The following is a 27,679-nucleotide window of genomic DNA, read 5'->3' as shown; positions in this document are numbered from 1 at the left end:
TACTACATTGTTAATTGTGTGTATATTTATTGAATTAGTGAGAGGTCCCTTTAATTACAGTGTTTAGACTAATGTGTAGCTTTTTAAATCTTTGTCTCGATGGGGTGGGTCCTGTGCTAGGATGCTGCACTTCATTCATTGTCTCATGGTGCTGTAAGATTTCTGTAATGTTTAGTAAGATTGACTCTTTATAAGAATGTTCTTAAATATTTATTATAAATCCAGTGTGTACTTTTAAATACTTTTAAATATTTATTGTATGTATATATTTATTGTAATTATTTATTTATAGTATGGATCAAGTTTTCACCCCCTGAGGAGGTTACATTAATGAAACATCAGGTATCCTGCTGGCCCTGTATGTAGGGCAACAAAGGAGCGTATTCTGATGTCCATTGGTACCACCTTAAAAGGAAAAAGAAACTTATTGTAAAGGACATGTACATACAAATATAAGAATATAGTTGTTATACTGTGAAAGCTTACCTGTTGGATGTCTTCCTAGCTGGAGTTTCTTGCTGCACCTGTTGAATTGGAAGCTTACCTATTGGATGTCTTCCCAGCTTGAGTTATTTACTGTACCTGTTGAACTTTCTTGTTAATAATTAATGATCACACAAAGATTTTTCAGTTAATTGTTTATTGGTTTATAATGGTCCATGTAGTGTAAATGTATGTATAGAAGGTAATGTGAATTCTCTACTCTTAGTATATTCAATATTCAATATAGAGCCCCGTGGCGCAGAGTGGTAAGCTGCAGTACTGCAGCCCAAGCTCTGCTCACAATGACCTGAGTTCGATCCTGGCGGAAGCTGGGTTCAAGTAGTCAGCTCAAGGTTGACTCAGCCTTCCATCCTTCCGAGGTCGGTAAAATGAGTACCCAGTTTCCTGGGGGTAAAGTGTAGATGACTGGGGAAGGCAATAACAAACCACCCCATAAAAGTCTGCCAAGAAAACATCGTTATGCGACGTTCCCCCATGGGTCAGTAATGACTCAGTGCTTGCACAGGGGTCTACCTTTACCTTTTTAATATATTCAATATATACCTTCACTTTGACCTTCATTGTTTTTTCATTTATTTGATTTATTTTTGCCTTTCTACATGTTTGGTTTTCTAACTTCTAACAGGCTGTATTTGTTGGTAGGAGCCTCTTTGTATTTTCGTCTTTGTTAAACAATAGGAAGCAGCCATGTGGTCGCAACTCACCGGTAATTGCTGCCAGGCCTGGCCCTAATAAGCCCTCCCTTAAAGGCCAAAGTTTCTCAGAAAGGGCCCTCCTCCCTGTCTTTTACTGGCAGAAACCAAGACGGGAAATACTTATGTGGTTGCCTAGCAATGGCTACTGAGGACATTTGTTTCTTAAAGCTACAAGTGCTGCTTTTGTTGTTTTGGAGGATTTTAATCCCCCCCCCAGGTTTTTTGTTTGTTAGATTTCCAATTTTTCTGCAAATGTGGGGGCTTTTCATGTGTTTGTGGAAAGATTTGTCTTGTCTGTCTATGGACCCAGTGTTTGGATTTAAGTATCCATAGATGGGACCATGTTGAGAATTAGATGTATTGATATAATGAAAGCCTAGCAGGCTTCCATATGCAACCAATGAGCTGCATTCCGGTTGGTGGGTCTGAAATATTCTCATATTGAGAACTGAAATGCGGTGGCTCTTCTCTCCACAGCTCTCAGTGCAGCAAAATACGAGAAATTACAAAAAGAGAAGGAGGAGCTGGAAAGAAGATTTGAGGGTGAGCTAAAGAAACTCGGCTGGCAACAGCGTGAAGAGCTCCAAGTACTGGAAGAGCGGCTGCAATTACAGTATAGTGCCGAAATAGAACATCTCCAGGAGGAACACCGAACACAGATTGTCAGGATCAAGACTCAACACCAGGAGCAGGTCAGTCACAAATTCGTTATTGTCAGGGTTCTTCTGTGCCACTTGGGATAAGGTACAAACCCAGTGCTGTCCCATTTGGAGCTCTAAGGCTAACATCAAGGGTTCATGTACCTGGAAGAAACCTTGTTCTACTGGGCAAAGGACTAAGATTCTAGTTTGTTTCTGTTCTCCCTCTCCATGTGCTTAGCGAGTGTGCAGAGGAATTATGCTTGGCGTAGAAGTCTAGAGTGGTCACCTGCAATTGTCGTCCATGCGATCACCTTGCTGTATACTTAGCAAATAACCTCTAGATTGCCATTTTACGGATGGGACCTGTGCCCTTTGCTTTGCTATTATTACTTGTGATCAGCTTTACTTCTCCCATCACTGGCAATGGGAGTCCCATGCACAGGAAGGTCCGGGCATAGGGTTGGGGATAACATGCTACATTTCCGGCTGATATTATTTTTGTATTGAAAGTGTTACTTTGTTGTTCTTTTCCCTCTGTCTTTTTTATCTTTGTATTTTTGTGTGTGAAAGAGAAGGAATGAAGTGGAGTTCTCTTCCTTTTCTCTCCAAATAATTTCTAGTGTGACACAGTGTGTGACATAATGTCATCATGTGGGAAACTTCCCTGCCATCGCTGCTGATAACTAATGACACACAGCCGGGGGGTGGGGTGAGAAACAAAAACACTCAGCGCTGTGTGTCATACATTGTCATGCTAGATGTTACCAGGAAGAAGGGAGAAGGAGACATGGCACAACAGTAGTTTGCTGGTAATTTCTAGTTCCTCCCAGAGTATGGAATGAGCAACAGGGAAGTCTTATGACAGACTCAACCAAGAATCTGTTTCAACTCATTTGAAAGTAAATCTTTTATCATATTTGTTTCTATTGCATTGATACTCTGAATTTCAATTTAAGAGTTCAGCAGTTTGAGTTTAACTGGTTAGAGTAATTTTCAATGAAAAAGCAAGTAAGCTGAGAGCATGAAAGCCAGGAGGTACGACTTTTGAGTCTTGGTCCTCCATCCTTGTTTCTGATAGTTACAATTAAATGTAAACATGACAACAAAGCTGACTTCCACGGAAGAAATTTGTTCAAAGAGAATGTGAAATATTCCAAAATGTCAAGTATGGAAGATGCTCTATGTCAAAATGGCCTCCTATTCAGATTTAAACCCAATTGCTTGTCCATTTCAGAGCCAAACTAGATGATATGTTGACCAACTAAAGAGTCAGATGGCAGCTACTGGGAAGTAAGTTCCTAACTGTGCCAGAGCCCAATTCAGGACCATTGTGCAAGAGAAAGGACCCAAAATGACCCAAGAGCATTTTGCATGTGCATGGCAAAAAGTATCATCTAGCTTAGCCCTCAGTTCTCATGCAAATCTCCTCTCTCAAGAGGCCAGCTGCATCCCAAAATTTTAAGGCACAGGTAAACTAATATAAAACACATATTTTGTAAATTGGACCCAATGATTTTCTTCTGCTAAGCTAGATATAATGGTTCCCTTCCATTAAGTCTTCTTTTAATAGAGAAATACTTCCTTGACTGAAAAAAAAATTCTCCACTGGGAGGAAGTTGCTACATCCAACCCATAGTTCTTGTCCTTGTTTTATAATTAAGACCTGACATCAACAATTGTTGAAGCAGCAGTAACCACATGCTCTCTCTTCAGCAGTCAAATGCATCCTGTTTGAACCATAACACCAAGCATTTGTCATGCATAATTGGCCAAGTCATGCCTGGTTACTTTCAGAATTCTAGAAATAGACCATCAAATTGGGTCTAGCCCTAGCAAGGCTCTCTGTTTTACACAGACTCCAGTCTAGAAAAGCATATGTAGTCAACCAGCATGCTTCATCTCCCAGTAGGCTTTCAAAACATCATGATTTTTGGCTTTCGTATATACCTGGTTCCTTTGGGGGGACAGAAGGATTGCAAGTGTTAAACATGCGTGCATGCCATCTACCTTAGAATCATTGGTTCTCTCCTGTATCCTCTTACCACATGTTCAGTCACCATCAGATTGTTGACTGTATGTATGACTGGGACATGGCTGGGGCTTTTGGTGATATATCAGCATAGGTCCAGTGGGCAGGGAGGAGGTGTCTTTGTAGTCTATGAGGACTCTATCTCTATCCAAGATACTTCCAGCTTTGAGGCTGTGTACCTAATGTTGGGATTGAGAGACAGGATTGGGATTCAGTTGATAGATCATCCACCCTGCTGTCCAATAGTTTCCCTGCCTGAACTGACAAAGAAGATCTCAGGGTGTTCTTGGGGGGCTAGAACATTCATGCTGAGGGTGTCTTGTTGGGAGCAGCTCAGGATTTCATAGCCTCCATAACAACCATGGGCCTGAGACAGGTAATAACTGGTCCTACACATTGTGCAGATCACCTTCTTGATCTGTGCAGAAGGAATGTAATCTGAGGGTGGAGGAACTGATGGCCGTTGTTTCATCATTGACAGATCATTATTTGACTTCTGGAATGTGGAAATGACCCCGGCAGTTAACATTGTTCCTAGGCTTCCTCATTCAAATATTAGAGCCCAGGTACCTCATGGTTTACAGAGGGGCTGCTGGTGATGAAAACACAAGGGAGAGGGCTAGAGCAACAGTGGAGGAAGCCCTGGACAAATCTGACACTGGAAAAAGCTCTTTTTTAAAACACACTCTGTGGTGGAGATGTTGGCAAAGAAACAACCCTTTTCTGCCACCATGGCATCTGCCCAGTGTAGGCCATTGGAGCTTTTCCAGGTGGTCAAAGGCTGAGAATGTGGGCAGGATCTTTGGAAGTTTGAGGCCTACCAACTGCTTGTGTGACCTTTGCCCTTCCTGGGTACTTAAATCTGCTGGGGTGGGGGGTGGGGCTGACTGGCTGACTTGGTCTGAGAGGTAATTAATGAGAAAGGAGGTGGCCGCCCCAGCCTTGAAACAGGCTGTGGTGCATCCACTTCTTTAAAAAAGCCTACCCTGGACCCAAGAGACATCAGTAATTGCTGAAGAGTCTCAAATGTTCCATTTTGAGCAAGGTGATTGTTTGTACGGTGACTGGACAACTTCAGGTTTTCCAGAATGAGGCAAATTGTTTCCAATCTGGTTTTTGGCCTGGTTATGGGATAGTTGCCCTTGTGGTTGACCTGCGCCAAGAGATGGGTAGAGGGAGTGTGACTCTGTTGGTTCTTCTGGTCCTCTCAGTGGCCTTCAGTAACATTGATCACAGTATTCTTCTGGACAGCCATTCTGGGCAGGGTTGATAGGCACCATTTTGTGGCGGTTCTGGTCTTACCGGGAGGGTAGTTTTCATAAAGCGGTGTTGGGGGACTATTACTCAGACCCCTGCCCCCAGTGCTCTTTAACATCTACATGAAACCGCTGGGTAAGGTCATCCAGAGATTTGGGCTGGGTTGTCACCATTATGCGGTTGATCCTCAGTCGTGGCACTCTAGAACTGTCTCCCCAGGGAGATTCATCTGTCCTCTTCTATTGCCACTTTCCACCAGCGGGTGAAGACTTTTTTTGTTTCATTTGGAGTTCCCTCAGTGATCCCTCTTTCCTGCTCAATGTTTTAATTGTTGTTTTTATGTTTTTATATGTATTTTCACTCTGGTTTTAATTATGCATTTCTTGTTGATTTTAGTAGTTTTTAAGATGTGCTTTTATTATGTATGTTTTATTTTGTTAGCTGGCTTGGTGGCCCTTATGATGGCAGAAGAGCAAGGTATAATTTTTGTAAAATAAATAAAAAATAAATATGAACCAGTCCTACAACAAGAAAAACTCCCCCAACTAAAAGCAGGTCAGCATGGGGGGTCCAGGGACACAGCTAGAAAGGGGGGCCTTTAGAGTGGAATAGGTTCCAGGAATCATCTTTCTTTTATAGCATTGTCTTCTACCTTTGTAATTCCACTTTCTGCATTGCTTATAGAATATCTTGCCTTAGATAATTTGTTGTTTGCATTGTTTTCTAACGGTGTGATCCTAGACCTATTGTTTGTTGTTTGTCTTGTGATGTCTAATTGCATCAGTTCACATTCTGTAATCTGCCTCAAGTCTCTGTGAGAAAGGTGAGCTATAAATAAAGTAAACAAATAAATAAATGGCCTCTGATCATGAGATATCTGACCCAAGAGATTGACTAATAAGAAAATCGAAAGGATTCCCAGATATCCTCCTTGTACTGACACTGAGGAGAGCAGAAGTGGGGTTGTTGGCCATGCTAAATCCACACACAGGAAGAGTAAGCTAGAAGAGGCCCAGCCAGGAAGATTTGCAAGCTTCCCAAGCCAGGTACCTTCTCATTGCTAGGAGAGCTCTTTGAGCAGTATGAATCTTTTGATCTTTTATGACAGCATGGGCTTTGTCCTCCAAACAGGTGGAAGACATAACAGCAATTCAGGAAGCTGCCGTGTTAGAGATGGAAAATAGACATGTGGTCAATATTGCAGGGCTTAATGATGAATATGAGCACCGCATTCAAGGTAAATTCTGCAACATTCACAAAGCCTGAGTTGTCCTGGCATTAGAGATAGGACAAAACATAAAAACAAACTCAGAAGAAACAATATGCCAGGTACTATAATGTGACCTGCATGAAATGGTTTTGCACTGCTTCCAATCATGGTTCTGTCTGGCCCAGTAAAAGCTATTCTGATGGCTGGTGGCACTCTCCATTTTTCAGGCAAGCCTTTGCCAGCTGTGCCACCTGCAATTCTTTGAGGGAGAGACAACAGGGGTCAAACTGGGGACTTTCTGTATGCACAGCCTGTATATGACCATTAAGCAGAAGTCTCTCCCATAGCAGGCTAAAGCCATAAAAGGTGGCTCATTGTGGCCTGAGCTGCCACAATCAACAAGCAACTCCCTGCTAGAGAATATCATCTCAGTAAGGTGGGCAGGGCAGCGTTAAAAGCAGTGAAGGGGGCCCACTAAAGGATCCCTGAGAAACAGAGAGGGAAGGATTAAGCTGTAACAGAAGGTACAGTAGTTCAGAAATGGTTTTGCAAAAGTAGTTTTTTCAGGTAGGAAATAATGTTTGAAGTTGTACTGACATTCATTATGTATATCTGTTTCCCTTATGGGCATGAGAAAATCGATTCCTATTGATTAAATGTCTGTTAAACTTTCCAGTGATTAAGCAGTATTAGCCACAGTTTATATTAAAGCTAACAAATGATGTTCAGAATTATCTGCTGTACACACAGTCAAACTATGTCGTCAGTTTTTCCTTATTACTGTTCCTTTCATGAAGAGAATCCCACCAGCAGCTCCCCAGCCTAAGTTATGTATGTTTGATGAAATTCTTTTATAGCTTACAAATCATTTGCTCTGAGACTATAATGGTACACTCCTAAACAGATTTACTTCCTTCCAAGCCCACTGAAATCAGTGGATTTAGAAGGACATAATTCTGTTTAGGATTGCACTGCAAGAGTTCTATGCAGGTCTAGATCACCCTCTTGTGGATTATCATGGCATTGCATGAGTTGATCCGCAAGTTAGTTTTTATTTATCTGGTCATTGTTTGCAGCAATTAGATGAATTATTAAATTTTAACACCGTCTTGTTAATAACTCTGCTGGTTATTAAACCATAGATCTCTTCAGGGTCAGCTAAAATTTCATACCACTAATAAAAATGATGGAAGAACAGTGATGTCCCCCATAACTTATTTAATGCTCACTTAACCATTTCTGGCCAGCTAATCAAATATTCATTTGTGGTGGTTTGGGCAGGAAGGGGTTTTTATTTGATACTCCTAATTAAAACAGATTCAAAATAATTGATAATTCTATTTTCTCCTGTCCCCTTGTGATAAAGAAATGTAAATCCTTAACCTCATATGCACTCTTAATATTCATGAAATTTTGAGCTCATGTAGAACATTAGGACTTGCGCCTAATTTACAGAATTTTTGTCTGACCTTTGGCTGAATGCCTGCCTGTGATGCTAAGTCCTGAGGGTACAAAGGAGACCTTTAACAAGTGAGTTATTTGCTCAGGTCACATGCAAGCAGTAGCTTAAAATATTTAGCATTTCTGTATGGTTGTTTTGTAGTAGTCAAAGTTTTTTACATACAATATTCAGTACAGAGATGAAAGAGAAATTGTGGCTCAGGGGTAAAGCATGCACTCGATATGCAGGAAAGTCCCAAGTTCAGTCCTTGGCCACTCCAGTTAAACCTCTCAGGTGACAAGTGTTAGGAAAGACCCTTCAGTAACTGAGGCCCTTCTGCAACTGAGTGAGAGTAGACTGTCTTGAGCTAGGTGGACCAATGACTTGCCTTGGTAGAAGGCATGTTCGCCTCAGTAATCCTTAACAACAGCCCTGAAAGTTAGGCCCACGCTGTAATGATGCCCATATTCTATAGGGGATGCTGGTTCGGGTGGAAATAAGAAGGGATAGCTGACAGGAGTTGAACTACAGACTTCCCACCTCAATCAGAGTATACAGTACTGATCTTGAGTGCCCGATAGTCCGACTCAGTGTAAAAGCAGTTTCATGTGTTCACGTTCAGTTAGAAATCACCATGTCAACTCTAGTTTGTAGGAAAGTATCCCTGGCTTGTGTTGTCTTTTGCAATGATCTCCCCTTAACTATACTGCCACCTCTGCCTTCTAGAAGCATTTCTGGCTCTCTTATGGCCAAAGTATTCTATTGTATTGCTCCTTCCCCTGGCCCAGTGTGATCTGCCACATAGACACTGCAGTTTTCTGCTAGTTAACAGAAGTCATTTGTGGTGGCATGCAAAACAATAGCTGCTTAGCTAAGATATGCAAATGTACAATAGGACTGGGAATCTGCTCCTTTTGAACTATTTGTAGACTGGGGGGGGCGAGTTTAAGAGGTGCAGAAAGAGAAACTGCAGCTATTGCAATTGGCACTTTGATGTATCTCTTAAAGATGCAACTTCCTGTTCTCCAGGGCATTTGGCTGCCGCGTTTCTAGAGCCAGGGTACAGAGGCCGTGGATAGGGAGATTTTTGTAATAATACTCGGCTGCCAATTATAAATTCCCTATTACCCCTTACCCAAATATATCCAAGACACCAAGCACAATGATCTACAAAGAAATATGAGTTTTATTGTGTTTCAGATAAAACTCAGGCATATATTCCTTCTCTCTGGCTCATATGTGTAAAGGCCAGTTACATCAGAGAATCTTATATACCTTAACACTAATTGTTTACAGATTAATTACTAATTTTTTATAGAATAAAAGATCAAAAAGGTTAAAACAAACACCGCTTCAGAATGACGCAAAATGACACATTTCCCAGACTGCATGGCACCCGACAAGCTTTAGTGACAAATGAATTATACAAACACCTGAAAAGCTGGAGCCATCATTTTGTTATACTTTTGGGATGAAGCTCATCCAAGGTTAAACCTTAATCATAATAACCTAAACAAGATGATGTTTATACTTTGCTCAGTGACCCTTCTTGCCTACCCGAGACCTATCTGACCTGCAGGATATCTCAGGAGGTAGAATTGTGACACTAGAGCAAAGCTACTTTAGTATTTGTGTGCTTTTAGCTTGAACATATGCTCATAACAAGATTTTTGGAAAGAGGTCTAAAAAATCCTTGAACAACCGCCTTATATGGTTCCAGTAGGTTGGTCTCCATAGAATAAGCAGCTTATGTTGCAACTAAGCAATTTTCTCCAAGCTGTTGCAGGCCTATTTAGGGAGTATCAACAGAGGAAACTACCTGATTCCCATGCTGAGCATTGCACATGTATGACTTATAGCATAGACAGCCACAGCTAGGCACAACTCAATGCAATCCTTATGTTGTGGCCATAATGTAAATCCTGGCCTTTAACCTAAAATTATGGTCGAGCAGGTATAGGACATGGATAGTTGATATGTGGTATAAATCAGGTGGCACAGGCTTGCAGCATGGCTAGAAAGGACCAGGGGGACCCAATGGGCTGCCTCTTTAAGCCAGCCTTGTGCTCCCACCTGGCTCACCTCCACTGTGCTGCTGCCTGTTCCTTGGCTTAACCAGGTAGATGCAAAGCCACATCAAGTGCTCTCTGTGGGAGGCACAATGGAGTGGCACGTATCTGTTGGACTGGTGGCATGCTTGTCAGAAATACTATTATAAGGGGATGAGCAAGTCATATGAGACCTGGAAATTGTGAGTGAGGAATGCATCATGTACCTAGTTTTAAATCACCAAACAATGTGGTATTTTGGGTATTTTTCCCTGCCTCCCTCCACATTCCAGAACTGAAATCAGCCCATGAAGTGGAAAAGAGAGAACTAGAAGAAAATTTTGAGAAGCTGCGCCTGTCACTCCAGGTTAGGACTTCCATTCCTTTAAAAACCTTACTGTTGTCACAAGAATTTGATCATTAATGTTCCTGTAGAGAAATTGAATCCTTCTAGCCAGTTCAAGATCAAAAGCACTGCTTAGTTGTTGTCAGTGGCTTCAGGGAAGCCTCTGTCTGGATTTCTGGCTTGCCTGCCAGCTAACTATGCAACTTCCTTGCGTGCTCCTAATATGACCCAGCTACTTCCTTGTTTCTTTTCATACCTCTGCATTGAAAGACTGCACAGTGAGGAGCCCCTCATTGCATTTGAAGAAGTGAGTTCCAGGCCCCAGAAGCTGGTGCTGGAAAAAGAATGTGTTAGTCTTGGTGGTGCCCCTGAGCTCCTGTGCATTGTATGCTTCTGTAGGTCTGTCCTCAACAGCTTGCAAATATGCATATGCATTATTGGGCATTAAGGACATTTTTGGGCTCCTGGAAGGAGAACTATAATAATACTGTAACCAGATTTAAACATTAGTTTTAAATGCTACATAAAAATACATAATAATAACAACATTGGGGAAGCTAACAAAGTCATTTTAACTGAGATGGAAAAGAAATTAAGGGACAAAATTTGGATCCAGAGCAAAATATATATATATATTCCTGTCTTACATTCCAATATTGCTGAGTCCATGAGCAACTAACTGTTAACTAATAGTATTTCAAAGTACAGAGGAATACCATTAATTGGCAAGGGAGAAGAACTTCTCTCTATCCACCCATGCATGGTTTTCTAAACCCAGGTGATTGGGCTTCTTCAGTGAAGCATGGAATTCCCCAGGTATGGGGCCTGGGTCACGGGGAGGGCTGTGACAAAAACCGTTATTTCCCAGAAGATACATATCTTCTGGGAGGTAACAAAAGGTAACAAAGAAGGTAACAAAAAAGCCAGAAAAAAATAGCTGCCGTGTGTAAATGACAGTTGGCACACCTTTTCCCAATTCAGAGGAGAGCCGTGATTCAGAAAAAAAGTTAGTTGTGTCTAAACACTATTGAAATGACTGGCAGTAGACAATCACTTGATTTTCTCAGAGAGTTTAAGGTAGCACAGCCGAGGCATAATTGCCCATGGTCATCTACCTTTTCCATTGGAGAGCAGATTTTGTAGGCATTTATGCCACTTCATAAACTTAAAAAACCTAGAATCAACAGTAGGTTAAAACAAATGTGTGTGTGTGTACACCATGAAAAAAAAATACTGAGCCCCGTGCTGCAGAGTGATAAGCTGCAGTACTGCAGCCGCAAGCTCTGCAGCCCCGAGCAATTTCAATAGTGTTTAGACGCAATTAACTTTTTTCCTGAATCATGGCTCTCCTCTTAATTGGGAAAAGGTGTGCCGACTGTCATTTACACTCTACAGCTATTTTTTTCTGGCTTTTGTTTCTCTCTTTTTGTTACCTTCTCTACTTGGATATGCATCTTCTGGGAAATAATGGTTTTTGTCACAGCCCTCCCAGTGACCCTGGCCCCATATCTGGGGAATTCCATGCTTCACTGAAGAAGCCCGATCACCTGGGTTTAGAAAACCATGCATGGGTGGAGGAAGTAGATAGAGAGAAGTTCTCCCTCTCCCATTATACTAGAACTTGGAGACACCCAATCAAGTTTCTAGTTCAGTGTTTCTGGTTCAGATTTCTACTTGGACATGAAGCTCACTGGTTGACCTTGGTCCAGTCATTCTCAATCTAAACTACCTTCAAAGGTTAGCAAGGATAAAATGGAAGAGAGAAGAACTATGTACACCTTCTTGAGCACTTTGGAAGAAAGGAAGGGCAAAAATGTGTTTTATGCCACATTATCTCCACAGGAATTATATAGACATTAATGACATTCCTCTGAAACTATCAGGTAACAGTTAGTTGCTCATGGACTCAGCAGTATATGTATTTTTTTTTGCTCTGGATTCAAATTTTGCCCCTTAATTTTCATTTCAGTCAAAATGACTTTGTTAGCTTCCCCAATGTTATTATTATTATGTATTTTTATGTAGCATTTAAAACTAATGTTTTAATTTGGTTGCAGTAAACTGCAGTACTGCAGCCCAAGCCCTGCTCACGACCTGAGTTTGATCCTGGCAGAAGCTGGGTTCAGGTAGCCGGCTCAAGGTTGACTCAGCCTTCCATCCTTCCAAGGTCGGTAAAATGAGCACCCAGTTTCCTGAGGGTAAAGTGTAGATGACTGGGGAAGGCAATGGCAAACCACCCAGTAAAAAGTCTGCCAAGAAACCATCGTGATGTGACATCCCCCCATGGGTCAGTAATGACTCGGTGCTTGCACCTTTACCTATCATGAAAATAATGCCTCTGCTGTACTGCCTTTCACTCTTAAACAAAAAATCTGGCTGTGTTTCTCCATAGTCATGATGTGGTCTGAAGGCATGTGACACAGCAACCCTACTGGTGCTAAGCTGGTGTGTTCCTGGTTGATGCATGGCTGTGTACACTGTTTCAAGAAGATTTAAAGTTATGTTCTCTGCCTGCCTTCATACCAAGTCTTGGCTTTTAGTTACAACAACAAGCCTCTGATCTTCTCAGATTTGTGCATGACTGGGGTATTTCTGGATCCCTGAGAAACTGCAGTTTGCTGTCACATTAAAGTTGTATAAAGCACCCAACTGTGGACTGTTTTCCAAACCATGGACTGTTTTCTTACCTACAAACTGGTTTGATTTATAGGAAAGGACACAGATCACAGTTTGTTCTGTTGTCTAACTAAGAGATTGTGACATATTATGGTTTATTGGGAACCCAGAAACTTTTAGTATCTGAGTTAAGTGTGAAGGAAGGATCAACAGGGAGGGAGCACACAAACATGATGACTTCGGCAACGTGTTCTTGTAACAAACAAGTCATGGTTTATTCACACCCTTGAAAGGCTGTCTCTCTCTCAGATGCTGCCTAAAATTAGTCATCTCGCATCACGTGAAAAGATCTTAGGATTGCTTTTCATTACAGGACCAGGTAGATACCCTCACCTTTCAGAGCCAGTCTCTAAAGGACAAAGCAAAACGATTTGAAGAGGCGTTGAAGAAAAACACTGAAGAACAACTAGAGGTAATTGGGATACTTGCTTGTAACAACATGAACATTTCATCTATCCCCTAACTTCATAGCGGTAATGAATGTCACAAACCTCCATGGTTTACAGTAGTGCCATTCATGGTCCAGAATAAACTGGGTGAAACGCCAGCTATTGGCAAAGGAAATATTGGCTCAGGTAGTGCCACAAAAGGGGTCACAGGTTACCCTTTTAATTGCTCTCCATTTAATATTTAAACCTCATTCCTTTGCTGCCGTTTTCTCACACCTTATATCATTGTTATCCAAGAGTTCAACTATTTAAAACTTGGATTCAGTTCCAGTTCAGTTCAGTATTCAGTTCAGTATTTCCAAGCTCACCAGTTCAAGTTCCATTTTCTTTTAAAAAAATGGTTCGCTTCAACCACTCAGAATCAGTTTTAAACTGAGACATATTTCATTCAGAGTGATGTCATAAAAGCCTGCGATTACCAATCCTGTAAAATGCATATGGTAATAAATATTTAACTCCAGAAGAATTATCTATTGTTTAAACAAATTGGCTGGACTCCAAAGGGAGTATTCATGAGTGCAGTGGGACTGCTATTTTCAACTGACTTCATCCAGTGGTACCTTTACTTTTGCTGAAGCAAAAACCCTCGAATGGATATGAGAAGTGCACCTGGTTAAGAGTGCGATCAGCAGGGCCCAGGCACCGTTTGTCGACCAGATCAAAATGCGCTACATACAATCACTTGTATACACATGTAGGCACATTCATGGTCCCATCCCATACAATACATGTCATGAATTATGATTCAAGAAAACCTGCTATTCTACTTCTGAAATGTCATAAATCCGGGCTATCATGGAAACAGACTTGCAGCCCCGGTGTTCCTCCCCACCCCCAGATCCCGGCACTTGGCTCCTGGTAGTCATCCCCCACCCAGAGAATAAGCATGTGGCTGTATCCAAAAATGGACACAGAAATTCTTCTCCTAAGGAAGTCTGCTTTTCCTGAGCAAGACATGATCATTGGACTTCATGGGGTTTATATCTGGTCAAGACTAACCAGGCATTCTCCTGGCTTTCCACAAAATATGCAAAACTGAATTATTCAGGAGGGTTTTTTACTCAGGTAATAGATCTGTGTTGTAAGAAATGGATCTAACAGATGTCTGGTAGAGACAGGTCCTGTGAACCATAATGCTGGGTATTATCTCTTGGTGGCGATATGCTCCTACTGGGAGTTTCTACATTATTTAATATGTTCCTGTCAAATTACTTATGTTTTGGTGCTGCAGGGTTTCATATTTGTATTCAGTTCTATGCTGGTTTTCATATTTATGCGATCCACACCCCATTGTATTGTTTGTTAAATACATCAGCTGTTGATTGTATTGACTTACACTGTGTAAACCACCTTGAGATTCAGTGAGAAAGGCAGACTATTAGTAACATAAGCAAACAAACAAATGACATCTGCTCATGATTTACAAAGTACATTTTTATTCCAGCAACTCTGTGAGGTAGGTACATCAAGGAAGAGAGAGAGAATAATGTGGTGATTTGCACCCAAGACCCTAGTCCAATACTTTAACCACTGGACAGACTCATCTTAACAAGGAAGGGACTCAGCGTGCTCATTGAGGGTAGTGAAGGCATGGTGTCTGCTGCATCACTACCATGAAGGTGCAAAGCTGTTGAATAGCAGTATCCAGTATGGGCCACCAGAGTTACTACTGGCTCCGTAGCTGCCATGTACCTGAACAGCGCTGAAGCAGCAGATGCCAGAATTCTTCCGCTGTCTTGTGCCATCCTCCAATAAGGATGTCAGGCTCACTCCCCCCCCTCAGTTGCTGCTTCACAGCAGAAGTCTATGCCTCAAGTAAGCTGCCTCACAAGCAACAACTCATCCTGGGTTGTGCCTACATTCAGCCACATGAAGAAAGGTTGGGGTTTCCCTAGAGTTGACATAATTAGAAGCCACTGATGGCTTTCTCTTCACTTCTTCCTTAACTCATAACTCTGTTACGTTTCTATAGCTGAGCTCGTTCCTCAGCAATGGAGGCCTCCAAACTGACGGGGCTCCTCCAAGTGGAGATTCCAGAAGCTTCTGGAAGTCATGCCTCCTGGATGTCCTCCTCTTCATGAGCAGAAAGAACCCTCATGGGACACCCTAATGGTCCTTTTTCCTCAGGTTGCGCTTGCTCCTTACCAACACTTAGAGGAAGACATGAGCAGTCTCAAACAGGTTCTGGAGATGAAGAATCAACTCATTCATCAACAAGAAAGAAGGATCTTAGAGCTAGAAAGGCTGGTGAGTTCTCTGGAGATTTGTTTGTTTAGAAAATAATAGAAAGGTAAGAAAGTGATGCAAGAAATTGTAGATCCGTTGTTGGCACCAAGCTGTGCCCCTCCTCAACTGCAAAACATCCTTTTTAAAGTGGTCTTGAAGTTTGGGGGTCATTTATTGGGTAGGGATGCCAGCCTACCCAGGGGGGAGGCAGGGGATATCCAACCCCCAGCTCCTCTCCCCCCTTACCACCACAGCTCTAAGCAGAAGAAGAAGAATTTTTTTTAAAAAAATGGCCGTTGAGCTGATGGCCTGACAACACTTACAGGGGAAACCCAGAAATGACACCAGTCCTTTCTAGGAATTGTCAGTTGGCAATTCCCAGAGGAGCATGATTTCACTTCTGGGTTTTCCTCAGAAGTGACATCACACCATCACCAACAGTTATTTTTTAAAATTATTTTTCTCCCACATAGCCACAGGAACTGCAGCAGGGAACAGGAGCCAGAGGTGAAGAATCTCCTGCCCCCAGCAGGGAACTGGGAATCCTAGGCCTGACCTAATGCAAAGAAACTGGGATGATTGACAAGCACTTGGCCACTTTCCACTTGGCTTCTGATTTTGTTCCAATTAAATTTATTTTATTCACATTATAGTTGTTGTATCCAGTTGTGAAGCATGGACCCCTGTGTAGATAGCTAACTCCCTGCAACCAAGCAAGGCATGAAGGAGAGGACTGTGCATATCTGACAGAACGTTCAGGACAAAAAATTGAAAATGTGCCTCCCTTAACCCCATCCAAAATGGAAGCAACCCTGCCCAAAGGGAGTTATTGTAGACGATGCATGTGTCCGAGATGTACTCCAGACTGAATCAGTTACAAAGGAAACTGAAATGGTACAAGTTTCCTGAGACTTGAGGCAACTTTAAGGGTTGCCTCAGCGCAACATGACAGGCGCTAGGCTTAACAACTACTGTGGTGCAGCAGCCCCTCACCACACGGTGCCCAGCCTTCACCCAAATGTCAGGCACCAGCTTGAATTCCCTGGGTTGGTGGCAACTGAGTCGCATGGGCAGCAATGCAATTGGACGCCGTCATAGCGCTGGTCTCAGCTGTGTTCATTGGAGTGCTGTCAGCACGGCTGGATATCCGCCAGACAGTTCCTGATTTTCTATAACACCCGTTGGAGGAGTCAACAGAACAGAGAAAAGGGTGCATGCTGTCTGTGCTGTTGTTCTGTTGTTCTGTGCTGTTGTTCTCTGCAGACAGTTTTTCTGTCTGCAGAGAAGGGGAAGAGTGTTTTTGCCAATTTCCCACTCCGGCTGTACAGTCCCAGTCGCTCCTCACACTGATCTAGAGAAAGGCATTTGGGGGGCAGGGCACAGAAGGCGCAGGGTGCAGAGTAACATAATTCTGCTTGCTCTGCTTAGGATCCAAGCCGGCATCTCTTGCTGACATTACTTTTTCACATGAGGCATTGAGCACATTACAGATCACTTGCTGCATCAGACCATTTTGGAGACCACCAGGCTGACTGAGCAAGTGCAGACTACATCTAAAAGTTGTGTATCATCCAGCTGTGATCTGCAACAAGTGAGGGTGGAAGGCAGTCATAACCACAGTTTTGGATCTTGTAAACCCAGGCAGAAGAAGCTACATTTTGTGGAATTTCTCTACATCTTGGCACTCTTAATTAGACAAGAGTTGTCTGTAAGTTGGTGGTGGCAGAAGTTTTGTCAAGTCCCAGCCAATGTACGGCAACTCCATAGGGTTTTCAAGACAAGAGACATTCAGAGGTGGTTTGCCTCTACCTGCCTCCATGCTCTGTTGTGTGAAGTGATGAGATAGGGCTAGCCTGGGTCACCCAGGTGAGGGCGTCTCTCAATGAGGCCAGAGCAATTCTTTAGCTATCCAACTAGTGAGTCTCCTAGTGAGCTCCTTAACATTTACACCACTGGGCCCAAGCAATAACTTATGCTGGGATGAATGGTGGGGTGTTTGGTGATGGAAAATCCTCCTTTCTTGAATGTGGTTGTAGTTGGAGCTGCTGCCTCTGTGAAGCGTAACTAGACTTTTTTCTCTGCAGGCAGAAAAGAACTTAATACTGGAAGAAAAAATCCAGGTGCTTCAACAACAAAACGAGGACCTGAGAGTCAGGATTGATAAGAACACGGTGGTGACAAGGTCTGCTTAAGTTTTCTTTTTCTTTTTTGCCTAGCGAAGAATTTTCTTTATTTAATCTATAAAAGCTATAGACAATAAACATTAAAAAAATTCTAAAAGTAAAAAACACACTAACAATTAAAGGAAGGGGGGGCCCTCTAAAACTAAACTACAAATGGAGTTCCAATTTTCTCCGCAACAAATGTACATCATTTTCAAAGTCTCACTCATTCTAAGTTAAACATAAGAGTCCCCTTTTTTCTATTGTTCATAATTCTTAATCCATAAATCCAGATGCCATCAAATCCTTATAATCTATTTCATGTAAAAAGTCTATAAATGGTTTCCATTCAGTCAAAAATGTAACTAATGTCTTTTCTCTAGTAAGTGAAGTAAGTTTTGCCATTGATGCAAACTCCAAGGTCTGCTTAAGTTTTGATCCTGAGGTTTAACATTGTAAACATAAAAGGCTTGTTTTAATTCAGATCCTTTTTCATGATAACTTCAGCAGTGTTTCTTTATAGATGCATGGTATCATAGGAAGTTCATTAACGCTAGGTTATTAGCTTGTTATCCTAGCCTTCCCCCAAGAAGTCAGGCGACCCCCCCCCCCCCCGATCTGATCCTCACTACAAAACTGTGAGAGAAATTAAGCTTAGCGAGGGTGGCATGCCTGCTGGCTTCTTTGCAATATGTGGACAATTCTCCTTGCTTAAAAGCAATCACCACTGTAACCTTGAACATTTGTTTCCTCTGCTGCTGTCAGCATCAGATGACACAGCAAATATATATATATATATATGACTCTGGGTTTGGGAGCATGGCAAAGTAGCAATGGGAGGACAACTGCATTGTTCCTGTTCAGCAAAGCAAAGAGGCTTTGAGCAGGTCGTGGCGTTATTGTGATGTATGGGCTAGCAGTGACACAGCCCTACTTGAAACTCTTCTTGGAATCACCAGTAGATTGGACACCTCATTCCCAGTTCTCATCCTCCAACACACTCATGATTGATTGTTGTCTTAGCAGAGCAGACACTGTTTGTTCCACTTCTGAAATGTCCCGCATCATCCCTTACATGTCCTGTAGGATAAAACGGTGTTTGAGTTCATAGACCCCCCCTTCTCACCTTTCTGGCCTTAAGCATTAAGGAATGTGTCTAACCTTATTTTTGCTTATATTGGCTAAAAGTCTAGTTGATTGCCTTCTCTACACGCAATTACAGTTGATCCCTGGCAGCTGAATGTGTAAAGGGACCCCCTTGAAAAATGTGTTGTGCTTGAGATGGAAGGGAGCAGCTTACACCAATCTCTTCCATTTTATCCTTACAACAACTCTGTGACTCAGAGTGTGTGACTGGCTGAAGTTTCCATGGCAGAATGGTGATTCGAACCTGGGTCTCCCAGCTCCTAGTCCAACACTCTAACCACTACACCACAATGGTTGTGAATATCTGCAGCATTACATTTGGGGTGGCTCATTCATGCAAGCAAACCACTGCTATATTTAAATATCACATTTCTGAATTTTCTTTACACACGAATGCTCCCATGGCTATTTGCATGTGATAAATATATTTCAAAACATAGTACATAAAATCTATAGGATGATTTAATCAGAAAACAGAAAAGCAGGAAATAGTAGAAAGCACACATCCAACTAAACCCAAATGCCTGCCAGAATGAAAATGTTTTCCATTGTATCATGAAGTGAGGCCAAGGAAGCACGTGGGTGGGCCTGTCATAGGAGTGTGTTCGTGAGCTCTACAGTCACCATTGAAGAGACTCCATGCCTAGCAGAAGCTGATTACAGCTCCCAGAAAGATGACGCTTAGCATACAGCCTTGCATTTGTTGTTGTTGTTGTTGTTAATTATTACTTTTATATCTTGCCTTTCTTCCATTGTGGAACTGCAGGCGGCTCATGTAGGAGTCCCAGGAGGTCTCCTATCCAGGTACCGACTAGATCCAGACCTCCTGAGCTTCAGAAGCGTGCCGTAACATGAGTCCTCTAGCCAGGCCCTCGGAGCCGTAGGCACTGCCATGGCATAACAGTGTGATCATTCCAATGTTAGGAAGTTCGGAACTCTTATGAGATGTTCCTGAAGGGCCAAACTACACAATACGAGTTCTAACAAGTTGGTTCCAGGTTCCCCACGATCAAACAGCAGCTGCAAGGAATGGTGTTTTAAAAGTCCAGAGGGGTGTGAAGTGGCTTGGGACTGCTGCACATGGAGGGGAAAGGATACTTCTTACCTTCCTCCTGTGGCATTTTGGAGTTGTTCCAGCAAATAACCCCTGGGGCCATTCTGGCTTAGGAAAATGGGGGGAGGCAGGCAACCCCCCTCCCCGCACACCACAGTCCTTTGCTACATTGAACTTTTAAAACACTGTTCCCCACAGCTGTTATTTGGCCTGGAAACAGGGCTTTCAAGAGCAGCGCCAGCACTTGGGTTTTGCAACAAAAGTAGAAGTAGCCAAAGCAAATGCTTCACAGTTGGTATATACTACATTCTCACCAGCGCGCACTCTCTTTAACATGTAGTCCGCATTCCATTCCAATTAATTGAAATTTCTAGATAATTTTCAAAGGCCCATGGAGTATATTTTGGTAATCCTGAAGGTGACCAGATCACAATGACAGAAACTGTTGCAGCAAGTAAATGCAGATCCACCTGCCTGTAAACTCACCCTAAGGTTCACGGCATAAGATCAGGAAAAGATTTCTGGAGAGTTTTTATTAACACAGATCAGGTTTCAATTGCAATAATGTAATATGAACAGCAGTGACTTAATTTTAATGTGGAGAGCATGGTCGAGACAACCTTTCGGACAAAGTCAGCTGGGGGTAGGTGGGATGCAAAACGTACAGGTACCCAGGTGGTTTCAGAATAATGGGTTGGATCCAACCAGTTTTTCCATTGATGGAAAAGGGAGGATGGGGGTCTCATTTGACCACAAAATAGGCAACAGTGGGGATCGTGCAAATGGCATGGGTGAAAAGGCCTTATGGTCCAGGGGCTGTAATAAAGAGAAATGGGTCATGATCAAGGGGTAAAGTTGGCTGGTTCCAGCTCAATACGTTTATGAAATAATTACGATGTCATGACGTGAACTGCAAAAGTTAAGAAGAGCTTAGGCTTGACAATGCCTCGTATCCCTTCTGCAGACAGTTATCTGAAGAGAACGCTAATCTCCAGGAATACGTCGAGAAAGAAACAGAGGAAAAAAAGAGGCTCAGCCGAACTAATGAAGAATTGCTCTGGAAGCTGCAAACAACAGAACCTCAGAGCCCCGTGAAACTGTCTCCTACGTCTCCGACCCGGATTTACCGCTCTTCATCCGGACCGCCCACTCCTGCAAAAGTCAGCACAGTTCTGAGATGACAGGCTCACACAGCTCCTTAAGATGGATTGTCCCTGACAATATCCCAATCTACTGAATGTTATCATCCAAGAACATATTAATCGTAGTTATAGTAGATCTCCGGGGTCCGTTGTTATACCAGCATGCTCTCTAGCTGTGCAGTTGTATACTTCTAGGCAGTATACTCTTGTGATTCTGGTGTCAGAAGACCCTAGGCCCTCCTCCTGGGTGTCACAAAACAGCATATCCCGTATAGTTTGAATTGTGGATGCCTCTGCCAGGATTAGGGCCAAAGGCAAGGAAAAGCTCTCTTACTACTTACTGTTCAGACTGAATGGACTTTTTTCGCTGCAGTATTTCAGGTTAATTGCAAATTCAAGTATAAAAAGCTGTGTGCGCGCGTGTGTGCACGTGCGTGATCCTGGTACTGGCCTCCATGCGTGGAACATGAAACACATGGAACACACACACACTTCTGAACATGTAGCTGAACCTGTTCTCAATTGCGTTTTTTATATGAATGGATTCTACAGAAGTGCTGATCTATTTTCATGAATGTCAGCAGTTTTCTAACTTGTGCCTAAGACTTATTCTGAAATGAAAATGTGTTTTTGGTTTTGGTCAAAGCTTCCCAGGAATATTTCTATCCAAACTAGAAGAGTTACACAGAATTAGAAGCACCTTCAAAATGGCCACTGAGTGGTACATTTTCTAAAGCAAAATACCAGCGACTTTGAAATTCTGAAATAGTTACTGCCTTCAAAAAAACAACCACTTTTCTAAATAATGCCATGGTTACTCATCATCCAGGTCAGATATAGAACTGTTGTAAGTACAGAACAGGTGAGCAGTTTCAAGGTTTTACCCAGAACCATTTTTTTAAAAAAAAAATTAAGATTACTCCACTTATTAGCCTAATTGTGGCTATTTTTAAACTTTCTGAACAGATAGCAAGGCAATATATGTATAAAATCATTGTAAAAATTGCAGAATCTGTCTACCCATTGAAATTTTTTGTTTGCAGTGACCATGGAGCATAGGAGGGTTAACCTATAGTTGCGTGAGCATGCTACGTTTACTTCAACCTGCAAAGTGTGCTGGTTGTGCTGCGCTCCCATTTTGCTCTCCCTCAATATAACAGAGTCCACATCGTTCAGTGATGAAACTGGCACATCCTTATCTGCACTCGAAGCCATCACTCAGGGAGCAGGATTGTTAAGGGTGCCAACGAAGCTGTTTGCAGTCCAAGAAATGTGTCCCCAATCCCTTGTAGTGTTGAGGGGGTGAGGGTAGGAATGGGAGTGTGACTCCCACATTGTGTGCTGGACTGCATCTTATACAACCTTGGTCATAGGTCCAGAGGAGTTATCCTGGTTAGTTTGTAGTTGCGAAGTAGTAGAGTCTAGTAGCACCTTTAAGACTAACCAACTTTATTGTTGCATAAGCTTTCGAGAATCACAGTTCTCTTCGTCAGATGCATGCATGCTTATGCGACAATAAAGTTGGTTAAGTCTTAAAGGTGCTACTGGACTCTTTACTATTATACAGCCTTGTAAAGCATCCTGGGGGCTCAGCACACAGTTCAGGATCCACCATCACAGAACTTTTTCTTTTTGGCCATTCCATTATATATTCTATCTTTGCCTTGGAGACAAAAAAAAGCAAACTGTTACATCCTTTACAGCCCCCACCGCACTGCTACCCAGTGCAAAAGGTTATGTAGCAGTAGGTACCACATAGAACACTGGGCGGATAAATAGTTCGGTGGTTCCACCCCGGAGAGTAGTGTAGCACTTAATATAGTATTAGACCTTGAGAAGGTTCTTAAATATGAGCTAGACAATGAGAGCCCAGGTAATGAAAAGCCCTTATTGTCTTTGATGTGATAGAAGGTGGGTACCAGCATTTATGTCAGATTTGTTAGACTTAGACCATGAAAGAGTTGAATGTCGTGTTGGACACTAGTGGAGCATGAATCCTTTCAGCAAAAATGACAAGAATGTTGTCATAGATATCTATGTGATACCTCTAATTTTCAGTTGGTCGCCAGGGCTCAACCTTCCACACAGTACACAGTCCTGCACATCCACTTTTGAGTATTTGAAATCCAGGGCAACTCGAAGCGCCAAAAGCACCGAGAAGAAGCGCACTGGCAGATGTTTTCAGAAAGTCCACTTTTGTGGCCCAGGCTAGCAGACCTGCCTGATGTTTCTGGCTTGTGTGGGATATCAGGCCTGAGGCCCAAGCTGCAGTTAGAGAGCCATTTGGCATCATTCCGTTGCCATAGTTCTGTGGCCCAATTCCATGATGTAAAAAATAAGGTTCAAAAGTTTTTTAGAGAATTTTATTTTTGTAGCTGCCTTGCATGAAACTGTGATACTGAGTACATTAAATTTTTTTAGATTAGCTTATGGCCATGTTGATAGCAAACACAAACTACAGGACTAGATTTTGCATATTGAGCAAGTACAAACAAAAAGTAGGATAGTTGTGTGTCAATTACCCATAGGGCCCATTTTAGCCACATTTTCAAACTGCACGTTTTGTACAAAAGGCACTTATGGCCCTGCAGACACCCCCCCCCCTTCTCTGTTACGTTATAATCTTGTATGCTGTCAATTCACAGGAAAGATATTACTGAACTGTCACAAATTTATTTTGTTTACAATCTAAGTCATGTTTCGAGTCTCCACTTGGCAATCTCCTGTAGGTCCTGTTGCCAGTCATGTTCTCTGTTTATGCACTTTCTACTTCTTTTTGCTTCTCCACCTCTATATTCAGCATAGAGCTTCTATAGCATAGTGGGTAAGTAGTTGGGCTGAGATTCAGCACTCTGGTGGTTCAACTCCCATCATTGTCATGAGCCCAGCTGGTGTCCTTGGGTAAGTAACTCCTCTCAGCCCCAAATCCCCAGCTATATTGTAGGGATAATAATAATACTGACTTCGTTCACTGCTCTGAGTTGGGTGGTGGCATATAAGCATACAGTTATTATTATATTATTAAACACTTGCAGACATGAATTGGCATGTAGGCATTTGGTGGCAGGAAAATGCCCCTTCGCTCTCTAGAAGTAGCTCTTGTCATTTCCCTGCTAATGGCTGTGCCCCCTCCCCACTTATGTATTTCGGTTTATTCATCCCTACTTCCACATGGGTAAGAAATAGCTTTCCAAGGATGCTTCCAGATACATATAATCTTTCAGATGGCTTGAAAATGTAAAGTAACTGAGACCTACATCTCTTCATAGTCTGATGCTGGAGGAAAAAATCATGTTATGTCAAAGTTCTCCAGCAACTGCACATTTTGCAGCTTATCCTGCATTTTTAAAAACTGCAGTATAAATAGAAGTCCCCAAAAGCAATCTGTCACTTGGTAAAGAAGTTACGTCCTCTCTCTCTCTCTTTCTCTCTCTCTCTCTCTCTCTAAATTGGCAACACAATTTCCTTATTGTTTGGAACAGAGTTGTGGAGGAAGCTAGCCACTCTGAAACCACAGGCATCAATGGAGGAAATAGCTGTTGCATGAACCTGTGCATTACACACAGTTTTAATGCTGAACTCACGCATGCTTAGCAAGGAACAGAGCAACCACATGTACCTAAGGGTAGCTTCACAGCAGACCTACTTTTGAAACTAAAGGGAGCTTTTTGAAAAGTTGTTTCTGCTGTTACAGTAGGCAAGTCAGTTCCCATGAGATGTGCTCAAGCCCTTGGATGCCCATAAAGTAGCACTCTGACTCCCCGTCTGTGGCAGGAGGCCTCCTGCCAGCAGCCTTGTTTAACAAACAAACAAACAGCCAGTTCTGCTACATCACGTCACTTCAAGAAAAAATCTGGATGTGACCTATGGTAGCTCTAGGAATCAATGGAAACTCTAGTTTTACCCAGAAGTGACACCACAGTGTAGCCAACATCATTCCGTCCCCCCATTTCCCTGCCCTCCAACCCTTCCACCAATTGCCAGGCTTGGCATCCCAGCTGCAGTGACCAACTCCTCTATACCCACAACCCAAAACAACAAAGCAGCTCCCAAGGAAAGGAGAGGGCACAGCCAGCCAAGGATTGTAAAACAAACAGATGGGAACAGAGGGAGAAGGCTAAGACCGAACTTGTACCCCCTAGTTGTTTCCTGACGACAAAAGCTCTCGTTTGTGTTGCCCAAGCAACTATGACATGGCTAAGACAAACCAGCTGCTACCACATTCCTAGGGTTTTTCCCCTTCAGCTTTTTGTTGGATTGCAATAAGGAAATTATCAAAGAGCTAAACTCTGGAGCATTCTTATAGAAATCCTTTTTCAGAAAAATAGTGCTAAGTAATATACAAGCATGCAACCAATAGGAAAAGCAGACTTAAACATGTTTGGGGCACTCAAAAATGTGTGGCTTATCCATATAACAGTCAGGAGCACTTTGATTTAATAACTGGATTTTTTTTAAGAGAGAGAGGGAGAGACAGAGAGGAGGAGGAGGAGGAGGAGGAAGAAGAAGAAACCAAACTCCATGTGTCAGGCACAATTCCTGTTCTAGGAAACAATGCTCTCAATTCTGATAGGTGCCTTCCTAAGATTTCCAACTGAGAGGGCTGGAAGCCAACTGGAGGAAATGATGTCATTCTTATGGTCCCTGCACAGTGTGAGAATTGCACTGCTAATCAAAGGAGGGGGGAGGAATCCCAAGGAGAAGATTGCATTATCAGCATGCAGTTAGTTTTTTGAGATCTGCTGCTGTGAATTTATACGCCTGGAATTAAGATTCATTCAATGCTAGAAGAGTGCAAGGAAAACCAGGTAACAGTTCGTTACACTCCCACGAACAGCCATTTCTTTACACTTCCAAGCCCAGGTTTGTAACAAGATTCCACACTGGCATCCATGTACATCTGATAGGAGGCACAGCTACACAGAACAGGAGAGGTACAGCTTTCTTTTATTAAGCCTGTTTTTTTTCTTCCATTACTACCTAAGTGCATGCAACAGAGGGCAGCTCTAGGTGGTTCATATAAGCACCTTCCTCTGCCTGTACTTCCACACTATCATGCAAAGAAGGAACTAGCACATCTGCCCAAAAGTGAGGGGTGTGAGGCTCCAAGCTGCACACACAGCAATGTATCCCAGACATGGCAGGGTGGGATGTATGGATTCCTGTATGTTTCTCCCCTTGCTTCTGTGGACTGCTCAAAGCTACCCTGCATTATGATAAGCAAGTGCTCTGCAATGTCATATTGCTTGAAGTCCCAAATAAGTCAGGTAGAAGATATATGCTGCCAAGCAGCCTCGGAACTCTCCAGGAAAATAGGATGTTCCAAACAATATCCAAGAGCTTCTAATTCTAGGGAAATCCTGGAATATATATAAACCAGAGATAGCTGTAGGCATAAAATACAGGTAAAGGCACATTGCGGTCATCTGTCTCCCCATGACTCCATGTCTCACTCCCCAGGCCTGCAACTTGCTTTAGGGGGGTGGGCTAGGGGAGGCCACACTACGTGAGATGTGTAAGCATTGTGAGAGAAATCTGTGGATGATGCTTTTGCTGTGCATCACATCACAGCTGACTTCCCCAGATCTCAAATTCCTCCCACCCAGCAAGTGTCTTCCTGTGAAATTAATTATCAGGGTCCTGCTGCCTTTGGGTACTTGAAGGCCCCACAAAGGCACTCACTAAAAGACAAAGGAGTGCAGGACAAACAAGAGGGTTCCCTTCAACTACATATTTAGTCAAATCTTTTGAAGAGATCTGTTTGCATCAATCATATTTCTCATCAATAAATCAGCAGGTACTGAATGGGAAAGATTACTTTTGGATTAACAACGAAGAACCCAGCTCCGGTATTTTAATGTCTCTGCACTGATTGCATTTGTGTCCCATGGACACATGGACGCTTATGTAAAGCTTTGTTTTGTTTGTTTTTCCCATGCAGTAGGAGTTTGTGGCCTGACTTCATAAGTGGCTCTTTGAACTAGAGGGAAAGTTTGTAATAATTCAGTTACAGTGTACAGGTATGCGTAACATATTCATGATAATAAATACTTGCTCCAACATTAGCCTCGTGGTGCTCATGTTTCTGTATATGTTGGGATTCTGGAAGGAGGTATTAAAAGAAAATGGTAATCTGAACAAGTGAAGGCCCCCCCAGAATGTGTTTCCATAAACATTATTCACTTTGCTTGGTGTCTTTCCTACAAGTGAAGGCAGCAGTCCCAGTTGATCTGTGTGCTCAATGTAATCCTAGCACTTACTTTAATTACACCAAGAAACTCAACCTCATGGCACAATTGTATCTAATTTGGCTTTAGGTTGGAATGAGGAGTTATATCTACATTTGTACACTTGATTTGCCCCATTGAAACCCTGCTTCTGCCAAGTTATGGCCCCTTGGCTGGATAAGCATGCTTTGCATATTACCTGTTCTTACGTTTTACATGATGAAATTATAAACGTGTTCCTTTCCCTTATTGTTTTCACATGATGAAACTTCCTTTAAAATGTAGCTTGCAGCAGGCCTCAATATTTAACATGTCAGGGAGACTAGAGAAATTTCCATAAAAAGGTTTAACACTGAAAATGGCAGCTGCCTATCTAGTTCATGGCTTTCCACCATAACATCTACTACCACTACTCCTCCTGGGATA

The 27,679-nt window shown here is 42.5% G+C and overlaps 1 protein-coding gene across 2 annotated transcripts in view; it reads left to right on the top strand.

The window, feature by feature from the left end:
• The window catches only part of MTUS2 (microtubule associated scaffold protein 2), a 277,327-nt gene extending 255,425 nt beyond the window's left edge, over window positions 1–21,902 (top strand). For both annotated transcript variants that reach the window (XM_054974319.1, XM_054974318.1), the window contains 7 exons: window positions 1,677–1,891; window positions 6,258–6,363; window positions 10,119–10,192; window positions 13,161–13,259; window positions 15,424–15,543; window positions 17,607–17,704; window positions 20,849–21,902. In XM_054974319.1, coding sequence (XP_054830294.1) covers window positions 1,677–1,891; window positions 6,258–6,363; window positions 10,119–10,192; window positions 13,161–13,259; window positions 15,424–15,543; window positions 17,607–17,704; window positions 20,849–21,065 — 929 coding nt within the window. In that variant the 3' untranslated portion in view covers window positions 21,066–21,902. The remainder of the gene's footprint in view (window positions 1–1,676; window positions 1,892–6,257; window positions 6,364–10,118; window positions 10,193–13,160; window positions 13,260–15,423; window positions 15,544–17,606; window positions 17,705–20,848) is intronic.
• The last annotated feature ends 5,777 nt before the right edge of the window (window positions 21,903–27,679 follow it).

This window comes from Eublepharis macularius, chromosome 3 (assembly GCF_028583425.1).
Source record: "Eublepharis macularius isolate TG4126 chromosome 3, MPM_Emac_v1.0, whole genome shotgun sequence".
Lineage (NCBI taxonomy): Eukaryota > Metazoa > Chordata > Lepidosauria > Squamata > Eublepharidae > Eublepharis > Eublepharis macularius.
Note: the sequence above shows the minus strand (reverse complement) of the source record. Positions and strands in the feature narration are given on the sequence as shown.